This window comes from Opisthorchis viverrini (genome assembly GCF_000715545.1).
Source record: "Opisthorchis viverrini unplaced genomic scaffold opera_v5_314, whole genome shotgun sequence".
In the NCBI taxonomy this organism is placed as follows: Eukaryota; Metazoa; Platyhelminthes; class Trematoda; order Opisthorchiida; family Opisthorchiidae; genus Opisthorchis; species Opisthorchis viverrini.
The window spans coordinates 236,852-248,595 of record NW_008751973.1 but is presented as its reverse complement, the minus strand read 5'-3'; the positions used below and the strand labels follow the sequence as shown (position 1 = coordinate 248,595).

General features: G+C 43.6%; 1 protein-coding gene across 1 annotated transcript in view; it reads right to left on the bottom strand.

The window, feature by feature from the left end:
* Positions 1 to 9,008: 9,008 nt before the first annotated feature.
* The window catches only part of T265_14992 (hypothetical protein), a gene marked incomplete at both ends in the record, with an annotated part of 93,080 nt that continues 90,344 nt past the window's right edge, over positions 9,009 to 11,744 (bottom strand). The window contains one exon of the mRNA XM_009176116.1: positions 9,009 to 9,307. Within this exon, the coding sequence (XP_009174380.1) occupies positions 9,199 to 9,307 (109 nt within the window). The remainder of the gene's footprint in view (positions 9,308 to 11,744) is intronic.

The window sequence follows — 11,744 nt, the reverse complement described above, 5'->3', positions numbered from 1 at the left end:
AGCAAGGACTCTGTTCGTTGTCGGCACGGTACAGCTTTTCCCAAAGGTCCACCTTCAGCAGATTCAAAAATATCTCCTTGGCGATAGTGTCCTCTTAGGAAGTTGGCTAGTGAGAACCATATTAAAGGGGTCCTCCATTTGAGTATTGAGATTTCGCCTGCAGCCGGGTGTCCTAAGCAGGTAGACTGGACTTTTAGTTTCATCTGCAGTGGATTTCTCAAACATCGAATACTCTTTCATATCCGCAAGGGTTGCGATTCAGTTCAGTGAGATTAACCTCTGCCTAAGTCATTACCGGTTAGTGTTTTCTCCATCTCGCAAAACCTGAACATGTATTCCTGTATAACATCGGAGAGAGTAGTAAGTACTGGGAACAGGGCAACCTTGGAAATCTAACGAAAGGTACTGTCGGCCTAATCATGACTAAATTAAACTGCAGTCACGAAGAATTTACTATTGTGACCACTAAGTGAATCACTTGTACCTAAGATACACTATGTTTGAAGTGATGGGCCGCTAATAGGTTTGGGATGATGAATATAAAGCAGTCTAGCTGTGGGAGCTAATCGATCAACTACAAAACCAAAATGGAAGTTTACTTCGTCAAGAGGGAGCATTTACGGAAAACACTCGATACCGTCAAAGTGTTGCCTCAACAGGAGCTTCCTCGAGGATAGGGGACGATGTACTGATTAAAAGAGACGGCAATTGACGTAATTTGCTCTCTCATTGCAATCTGTTTAGCTGAGTAGTATGATATATACGGAGCCCACAGTAATACGGTTGAAACTCAATAGTCATGAGTGGGTGGTTTGTTTCAGATATGAAGGGATCCATGAATTGGCCGGACATATTCCACTCTCCACATCCAACGGTCCGATTTTCGGAAGCAGAAAGTCTTAAGAAGCAAATTTTGGAGAGCTCCTCGTAAGCAATAAATCACGAAGTCCACGTACTACGTTTTTCGAGCACATTCGAAGAGCTGCGCAAAGTGAACACACAAACAAATTTCATAATCCAACCAAATGTCTCCAAAAAAATCAGAACTTCAATTTTCGCGTCCACTCTTATTCCAGGCAAAGTCCCAAAAAGCTCCCTTTCGTCAGATGGAGGAGGAATCCCGGAGGAATTGGGTGATTTCACTGACCCATTAACTCGGCCTGTGGAACATGACTGTGAGGAAATGGCATCTAATTCTATTCACCCGTCAACCATCAACCGAGAATCTGTCAGGCCACTCTGGATAGGCTACTTAAAAAAAAACAAAAAAGACCAGTTTGTGGTCTTACACATCCTGAAGAATCACACATTTTTTATCCTCGACCGAATGTCACGACTACTCCGTATGCAAACAAAACCTCATTGGTGACGAGCAGGCAAAATTCATAAATTTAATGATGCCTTTTATATGTCCTAAGAAGTTTGGTTTGTGATGGAGAAAGAAGCTTGTTTCGTCGGCCCCGCACTATGATCGTCTACTGTTTACAAGGTGAGTAAACGTTCACCGGCTGGCATGTCAGAGCACATTTAGCTGAAGTACGTTTAATGAGGCTCCCTTGATAATTCATTAGTCAGAAGAAAACTCGCCTGATACATGGTAATCCTATTGGGGTCTGAAATCTCATTCTGTGATGCGACAAGATTACTTGCTTCTCGAGTTTTCCTACTACAATGGCAGCTTAAACCTTGACCTGTCGTCATCTTCCGTACTCATATACAGTGTTTTTATTGTTTTTTTGACTTCCATTTCCGGATGGAAGGCGGATGACAGATAACAGATGACGCTGTCGCAAAAATTACTTTGTTCAGGAGGATTTTTGGTTTACACTTGTTTCTTGTATTTCCGGTAGAGTTATTTAGAGCCGGACTAGAGCATAAAGTTTAATTTCTCCAATGTTAACTTTGCATAGAGTTAGTGGTCAAACAGGTCATGGGGACAGCAACAGAGTGGCAGAAGGTTACGACAGAATTTTTCGTTGTGGGTGAAATAATTGTAACTGGTTGCATCACGTACTGTTCTGCACAACGACCGTTTTCCAAGCCTCGCTTTTTGTGACGAAATCTCTTGAGGTCCTGTCCACCCGCATGCAGCGTTGAGATTCTCGGGTTTTGTTCCGTGGCCCATTTCCACTAGATAAGTAGGGTGTAAGTAAGTAGGTGATTCGTACTTTCCTGACAACGTTTTTCTAACGACTGTTGATGGAGCGAATTAGGTGTGCACTGGTATGGACGGTTTTGTCTATCGGCTCAATGACTACTCATTAACCTGAAGGCAGCAGGTTTTTATACTAAGTTTGTATTTCTTCGGAAAGCTTGCCAGGATCGCTGTTATAACCTTGTCTGGTGACGGTCTTCTAGCCTCTCGAGTAGCGGAGAAATAATTATCTGAATTTTACGGACACAGCTGGAATAAGAAGGCGACAATTTCAAAGCCCCAGGAAAGGACCGATTTCTGCTTTCCTCAAGAGTTTTCTTCATAAGGGGCTTGGTTGCGGACGTGGGATTAAAATATTGACATCAACCACCAGCACCTTAGTAGTCAGCTAGGTAAACAAGACAAGCTGGGAGTTCCTTGACGTGCTACACCCGGCCACAAACTCATTAACCGACATACGTATTGACCCAGTCTACGCACAACCACGAGCAAAGCACCATCAACGTAATCGAACAACCCAGTGTATCAACAGGTCAGCCAGCAAACATAGCTGCCAGGTAAGTGACAGAGAGAAAGTCAAGGCACAGGATTCAGAGTCAAGGATTGTGGAACGCCGATCAGTCAGGAAGCAGGCCAACTAGCCATTCAACAGGATCGATCATTCGAACGACCAATTGTAGTCAAAGGTTAAACATCAGGTGACAAGGCGTATATAAACACAAACAAAACACCGCTCAACGCCTTCCCAACGACGTCCCGTTGAACGACGACGCAGCACTAGTCTCCTCGACTGATTCCGAAACATTTACAGCCAAAATGTCGTGTTCACTGAATAAAGCCAGTTGACTATCTGCTCTTAGAGTTTCGCAACTGAATCAGATATAGCTTGATCATTGAAGTAAGGGTACATGCGTGTTAGGATGCAACTATTCGTTTCTGTGTATCAGGTATCTCAAGGTATTCAACAGTATTTTACAGTAAGTTTGTTTCATTTTGCCACAAAACTTGAGTCACTTTCTGATTTTGGCCCGTTTTACGGCCTGGCTTCGCCAAATTATGGTTCAGTGACCTCTCATTCACTCGACATCTTACGATATCCTACCTGCTAATCGAGCCCACAAAGAGCATTTCTAAGTTCTGTGAGTCGTTCCTCATTGTTCGCTCTTCACCGAGCATGAGACTTGGATTGCGAAAGCCCAGTCGCCCATCGTGGTGATATCGTCAGTGAGCACCCGAGCTACTTGTATTCCAAAACATCGGCAACAAATGATTACCTTCCATGTTGTCTATCACTTATTCAGGCCTAGGACAGAAAATACCATTATAGTCGTCTCATTTCATCGCGTTTCCTCAGTGCAACTGTTTAAATCGTAAGCTCAATCTAATAAGAAATTTGGGGATAAGATAAACTGGGAAATGAGCAATGCTGGTCTCTGAGTACACACTACCAGCTACTTTGACCTATACACTGATTGTTGGATAGACTGCCACTTTTCACTTAAAGTGAGTTATAATTGTATGCCCACCAATCTCCGTTTAGTTCCTCATGACCACTTTAATGTTCTTGGATTCTCGAAAAACGGCCGGAACTCTCAGCTTTGAATGTAGTCCTTTATTTTCAAGCGGCCTCTGTTATTTTTCCACTGATTCTGAGCTTAGTTAGGTTAGTTTTGGACCAGTGTCTCCCAGATGTTGATTGCAAGGGTGGGGATGCCTCCTAATGGAGCCGAAGTTTTGTACTGGCAGAATTGGTGCATTGACACGAGTGAAACGTGAGCAAAGACTAAGCTACTAATGTTTTCCGGTCGAATCCAGGTGACCAGACACAGTGAAGGCTGTCTCGTTTTATTAATGCTGGATGTTCTATAGCTATGAAGGTACATGCACATTTAAAAAATCGCACACGAGTCATGCCGTGTTTTAATTCAGTGATGGCCTGTAGATTGTATTCCATGCTTTAAAACGGCCAATCCGACGTCTGTAATCCACTGCTCTCATGCGTGCAAATTTTCCACGTGGCAAAAGGTGAACAGGCACAGACCTACCTAGATCTGTTCCTGAATCGGCCTTCACCTAAATACCGATGCATAATTTTGCGACTAACTGAGTTACCTAATCATATTGACCGTTTAGCTTAGTCTACTTTCTCGAACAATTATCGTAGGGTTGAATGTGAATTCTGTCTGACTAACCACATGGACTGATGCAGCTATCAGTTGAAAGCATAATTATGCATTTGAGTGATTCAACTTTGAGTTGAGCACTTATGTCTATCTGCGCTTCGAATTCCTGTTACATAAGGGGGGTTTTGAGACTGTCCGAATTTGGAGTAGCTGGAACAAAGCTCACACTTACTCAGCCGATTGACAGGTGTGGGAATCTACACACCTTGAAGTGAAACACTTTTCCGTCGAACTAACTACGCAAGACATGGTGTAATTCAGAGACAGAGTGGACATGCCAGACAAAGCGAACCGAATGTGGATGACCCAAATTATAGAGGAATGACGACGGTGAGGGATCGAGAGCTCTTGCGATTAACCCAACAGTCCCTTGCAGGTTGAAATGATTTTTGGACACGTACACATCATGTTTAAACTGGTATGCCTGCTCAACACAGACTAACTAACTAACTAACCAACTTTGCTTAAAGATCCGGTTTCGATCGAGCTTTGTGTAACAAACACACCCGCATCCACAATACAACACAACAGGTTGATGCAATTAGCCCATCGATTGCGAAGACAATCGGCAACGACGAGTTGACAGGTCGTGTGAGAATGAGCCTTGAGAATTGCGATCCAGAAAGACACCGCTGTACAGACCCGACCGTGCATGCGTCAAATTTCATTTGACTAATGCACCTTATCAATGTTGGTTTGCGTCGTGGCTAAGCCCTGGTGACACAATTAGACGTGTCTATTTGGTGGATGGATTATTCTGGGGTGCTAGAACTACCAGACGCTCATTTAGTGAGCGTCGCATCACAGTGGAAAGGCGGATTAGCTTGAATACCTCGGTGGAAAAGCAGTTGCACGGTGTCCAAAAAGGCTTTTGCCCAACTGGTTGCCGAAATTCATGGACAAGATTTCAGTGTCAAGAAGGGTGTACATGACTGTCATCTGAGGCATGAAGTAGGAAGCAGGGGGTAGCGGGGATATAAAGATATTCTTTTATTATTTGATAGACTGAAATTTGTGCAGGTGTGTATATCCGTATATCTGTGTATACGCTTATATACATCCAGACTGTGCATATTAGCTTTCAACTTCAAGGTGCCTTACCACAGCCACCAGTGTCACATTTTCAGACTTTCATTGACATATTACTTCTGAATAAACGGCCCTATCCATCGATTTTCTAAACGACCGATTCTGTGCTTTGGAAATTCCACTCCGACAAACTCCTACCGATCAAAACTACGAAACGCCCTTAGTTTAGCGCATCCAATTATGCATCAACAAACTTCTTTGATTCGTTTTTCATTGACAATAGAATACCCTCTTATAACAACAGGAGATTTCAACGCATCAGTAGATCAGAATCACACTTTGCTTGAATGTTTCGCCTGAACGCAAAATGCAGTGATGCCGGTAAACGTCTTTTGAAAATCTGTATTGCTCACTAGTTATTTCTCATCAGAAACGTTTTTAGACACACTGGTAGTCGTTGTGCCACCTAGCGTCCTCTTACCATCGAGAAGGTTCGGAAACAAACTGACTACATCGCCATCAGCTGCCGTGACGCGTTGACCACCCCGATGGCGTCGTTTAGCTCCTGACCACCAGTCGTTTTGAAGCACACAGTTTGATTCAGGTCCTCCAAGATTTTTATTAAATTTTCCCCGCAAACCTAGGAAACGAGTTCCTGATTTGGCGAGTTCAGAAACATTCCAAAGCCCACTATGCGGGGCATTGCAGTCAACCTATGAGGATATTGACCCTAACCATAATTAGGTGCTGTGATGCTTTGGAGCACGCAATCGGAAGCCACTGGTTTTCAGAACCGTCAATGTTACTCCTATCTCCTCTGTCTCAAAGTCCAACTCATTTAAACGATCGATTAAACCACAGAACTAACACAGCCCGTGTGCGGACAGGGGGGTGTGGTGGAACCAGACACTTCAGGAAATAGAAGTAGTTGGTGAGGCTAGGAATGCACGGAAGTTGTTCCAAGTAGTTCGCAAAACAGGAATTAGAGAGTCTTCTGAAACTGAGTTCATCAAAGTTCATGTTGAAGGCATACGATATAATAAAGACAAACGTCTGGATCACTGGACGCAAATTTTTAACAATAGTCTAGTTGTTCCTCCATCCAGTGCCTGTTTTTCATTTGACCCATTCATTTTGAGCGTGGCCTGTGAATCTGATCCCCATGAGTTAATGGAGTACTAATATACTTTTCATAGCAGATTCATCGGTCTACTAAGCCAGATGAACTAGCACCAAGGTGGATCGAAAATGGAGAGGAACCTTCGTGTTATTCCTTGACAGGGTCACTCATTCGCACGTGAAACAACTTGCGCCAACTTGTGTCTGAAACCAATTTGAAGCCAAGGTACTTACAGAAAAGATAACTATGGGACTGGAATCTATAATTATGAGAATTGGCCGCTTTAATCCGAGGACCTTAGGCGACTTTGGCCGTTTTTTACTGGTGTCTCTGTAGCATATCAAGATTAAGCTGGCTGCAGCGAGCGCCCAACGAAGTGGTGCGCAAGCCAGCATTCGTCAGCAAATCTTTAGACCAACAGATTAAACTTATCAGGCCAATGTGGTTGGGGTATGTATTACATATGCCTAACCACCGCCTTCCAAACAAGCTGTTGTTTTCTGTTCCCAGCGGTTCTTGGAGCAAGGTTTGCGAGGGACAGGCCATGAAGCCCCAACCATCCTGCTTACACGAGGTTGGAAACTTTGCAGGACTTAGCACGCGGTCGGCTACAGTGGCACGTATGCTTTAATTTCTTGGACTTACTGTCTTGAAAAAGTCCACCTGTTGTCGTGCAATGGAGTTATTTCGGTTGAGGTTCGCAAACGCTGGGTCGATCCTATTGATGGTGCCTAACTTGGACATAATGCCCAGATGTGTTTAATTTAATACTATGTTAAAAATGTAAGCAAATTATTATGGCACAATTTTCTTAAGGAAATAGGGCCTTTCCGTACCAGGTCCCTTCCCTTCCCACTTCTCTGTATGCCTTATTAAGTGTTTCTTCATGGCTGTATGGCAGTTAAACAGTGATGATGGTGATGATTCACCAACGTGATATCTGATACAAAGCACCGGAAAAGGACTAGAAGCCTTGATGAGGAGTATGAATTTATGATGCTGCATCAGGAGACTGACCTGTTCGTCAGAAGCATGAGCCTTTGTTGGGACAGTGTGCAACGCAAGGCTTTACGAATACCCATTCCGCGGCATCGGAAATTCTCTCAAGGATTTTGGTGTGCTTTGATTATAAAAGGCAGAAGACATGCGTGTGGCACCGAAGGACGGACGATTCTGGTGAGCATCAGCTCAACTACTTCAGTGACATTCCGCTTTCATTAACAATGGTCCATTTTTTAATTTGTCGTTTAACTAGAGGGATAGTGCAAGGTCGAACAGTAGTTCTGGATGTCTTTGTTCACCATAGCGGCCGTTACGTCGAGTTGTTCTACCTGAGCACCTCCAACATTTGTCGTATTGCTCGTAACTCAAGCATGGTGAATGCGTTTGGTGTCAAGATCAAGAGACAGACGTTGGTCCAGTATGCTCAATCACCCGCGCATAGTTAACTGTTGTTCTGTCGGCCTTGGTTACCACCGGGATTCTTGGGAATGCGTGCACCTATGTAAAGCACGGTAATAAGGCATCTTCAGGACGGCGTATATGAAATTCATCTACCTATCCAACACGTGGTGTACAAGGTAGGTGAAGTATACCTGCGGTGCCTCGATCGACAGTAAACAAGACTGCACTTCCAGTGCTCACACGGGCACCACCACAGCGCTATGAACGACCACCGCTGATATTAGTAGTTACTTATAAAGTGTTCGCTTTGCACACTGCAATGATGTACAGCCACAGTTTGTAGCGACAATGTCCATGTAGTGCAGTTGTCCGGTCAGATAAAGTTAAAAAATGGAGGAGGAGTTCTCTGCAATCTTCCCCAACATCCATACAATGCAAGCAGATTGAGAGTCTCACGGTCCATGAACTAATAATGTATTGCTCAGCAGTTTCATCCTTATTGGGAATCATCAGCAGTGCGCATCTCACGAAACTCCGAAGAGTCTCGAACCCGCGACCTCCCGGCTAGTAGTTTGAACACTTAACCGTTCGGCCACGAGTGGCAGCATAGATTGGCTTTACTTACAGGACGAAATCTCCACAAAAAATCCCAAATCTCCTCATACTACCAACAGTATTGCTCAGCAGTTGATACGAACTCTTCTGAAAAGATGGTGATTTCCCAATTGTTTACGAGTGTCTTTGCAACTGAATAAATACGTGTATCAATAAATACGGATATCATTTGAGTTACATTCACTCTGGTTTTGTGGAGCAGTATACACCTTAGTATTGATACAATCCTCAGTGATTTCAAATGAAAATTAAATTAAATTAATCCTTCCCATATGGGTTTTACTGAACTCTCTCTTAATTGGATGTAAAGGACCAACCCGTTCTTACTGAAAAATTCATAGCGTTTTGGCTACCTATTGAAACCGTGTCCTTTTTTGTTGAGGCCAAGGAAACAAAGATGACAAAAATTGCAGTGATCACAAGTCATTTATTGATAGATCATTGGAGTTTTTCACTTCAGCGTGCAACCTAGATAAGTTTCTTTTTCTGTTCCAAAGGTGTGATAAAATGAATGAATGTATACATTAATAATGATCAATATCAAGATAATCTGGATGATACACAAAATGAATACACCTGATCGTTGGGTTACTTAACAACAAACAGAAAAATATCATCATTTATAAACTTCTAGAATAATGACCGATCAATAGTTAGCAGTGAACATTTATTATGCGTAGGCTAGGTGAGTGCTATTGCACTTCGGTGTATCCGACGGTCGTTCGTTGAGGCGCAGTGGGGCCCACCTCGGGAACTTCTTTGTGGCGATCGTTACATGGAGCTGAGTTTTCAGGTGGATGCCTGTGGTATAACAAATATGTGGTCAATTACTTTTGAGGTTTCTGATGGTTAGAAAGTAAACAAAAATCAATGTAAGAAAACCACTGATTAGTGAATAAAACCGTAGGTTTTCGAAAAAAAGCGCTTCTATTAGCAGCTCATTCCTCCCCATGCACCCTGGGAATTCTTCGCATCATGCACCGTTCTGTTCTTTTCATTTATAGGTAAGAAACTAAATGTTTATGAGCTAGCAAAAAGCCCACGCTACGGCTTTTCGAACACAAACGAGGTGATCGACAATGTAGGGTGAAATTCACTCAACATATTCCCGTTACATGTCCCTATACTCGACATTTTACCTGGGATCTTCGGGAATGAAAACTATTCTTCGGTCTAGCAATTAACCAACACTTCCCTCTCCGAGCAACTGTGAGGTGTTCTATTGAATAGGTTGAATCCCATCTTCCTACATATCACAAGATAGAATTCGTTTAGCTTTTTAATGTTAAATAGCTAAGCTACAAGCTCAAGTTAACGAGCGAAAGCGTCCCGTGATGTACTTAATTAAGTGTGATTAGATAAGAATTGGTTTAAGAGTGAACCATGTACGATATGGAGGGAAAAACAAATTCGATGGCAATCATCAGCGCAAGAAACAGGGGGAAAAATGAAAGTGTCTTTTAGGAAGTGGATCTCATTGAGTACTTAAACCACTTCATGTGTTCCATAACTAGCCCTCAATGACAACGGACGCTTTTTCGAAGGGACTTTTGTTTAGTGAAGGGTCATTTCACAATATATATATATATATATATATAATATATTGAGCACTATGATCAAAACGCCCATGCTTTAGGAGAAAGTCAGACTGAGGAAAGTGTTCAGCCATGCTGATTTTCCAATTTTCGTCCAATATGAAGTGTTCCAATAGCCAAGTTTGGCCTGCTCCAGTTAGCCGACAATCCTGCTCGGGGCGACGCCGTCACCACGTGCAGAACGCGACGACAGGGTGCCGAGACCGATTATTCTGAATGGTATGCACTGACTTCTTGGTTGACCCAACTGTAGGACAGACGATCACGTGATCGCCTGGTGAATGCGTTTATCCGATACACGTATTAGCGCTTCATGTTGCTCCACCTTTCCTGTGTCCGCCCAGGCAGAGAGAGAGGAAGGCAGATAGATTGACATTGATCCAAAAGGCGGCACGAAATGGTATGTTTTCCAACCATTCTAGCGCCACGCAAGATCAGGACAAGATAGACGTGTGTTCGTTTTCAACACATTTTGTGGACACAGTAGACGGCTGGGGCGTTGTTTACGCCTAACTTCTTGCCGGCATTCAGTAGTATACGGCGAAGCACAAAAGTGGGTCACGCTATAACTTCCATTACCCTTTGGCGCTTCCAGCTCCAAAACCCTGCCGATTTCGGACCGGAACGAGTTGCACAATCGCTGTGTAGGGGATTGGTTGCCCTTTCTGAAAACCTCCACCATTCAAGCTGTGACCGCGGATATTCGCCTTGCAGCAGTCTACAGTTTAGGACTTTGGACGGAAATTTTGAACAGCAACATTACTGAAGTCTATATTTCCAAAATTAAGAATAATGTGATGGTGTGAAACAACAGGAAGAGTCGCGCCGGCACAGGAGAGCGGTGCGGAAATAAAGTGTCATATGTAGTTTTAGGACAGGCTTCCATAGTACCAAATCCAAACTTATCCACGTGACTACTGACTGACACGCGTCTGAAATATCAAATAATCGATATTGAATCGGCTGTATAGTCACAAGGCCTGTGTTTTTCGAATGGTACCTAGCTCTCATGTTCCCGATGCTATTCTCAAAAGGTTGATTCAGAACAGACAATCGATTTGTTTTACGTACCATGCATTCACTTATGTAAGCAAGACAATGCACCATGGCGAATGGCCAGAGCACCTCGGTCCTTTGTCTGTTCAATCAGTATCGAACGCGGTGTTTGCAGTTAAGCTTTCGCTGTTGCTGAAATTTGCGGCTATGTGTCGCTCCATTTGAGCCGACGATTTAGTAATGCACTTTGCGGTGTTGCTATTGCCTTCAGGTCCATGATATGACAACGCGTGTTCAGTGACATACTAGCCGATAGTGCGGGGACGACTGCAGGTTGCGAACATGACACGCGCGTAAGAGGCTTCCGATCTGATTGGCCATCAGCCGTGGTTTACGTCATTGCTGTAACCTCGCTTTGCTACCCAGCCTGGTTACAACAATTCGCTATCGGACGTCCCTCTAACGATGTATAGACCTGACCTAATACATGCTCTTTAGATGCAGCTGTCATCCCGCATCTGTAGTGGACAAGGCGAATGGACTGACTGAACCGTTTCAGGCCGCCTACGAATCCCAAGGCGTGGTCAATTATCAGTGAAGCAACGAAGGTGACAGTGGAATGTAAAAATGCTGGCGACACATTGGCT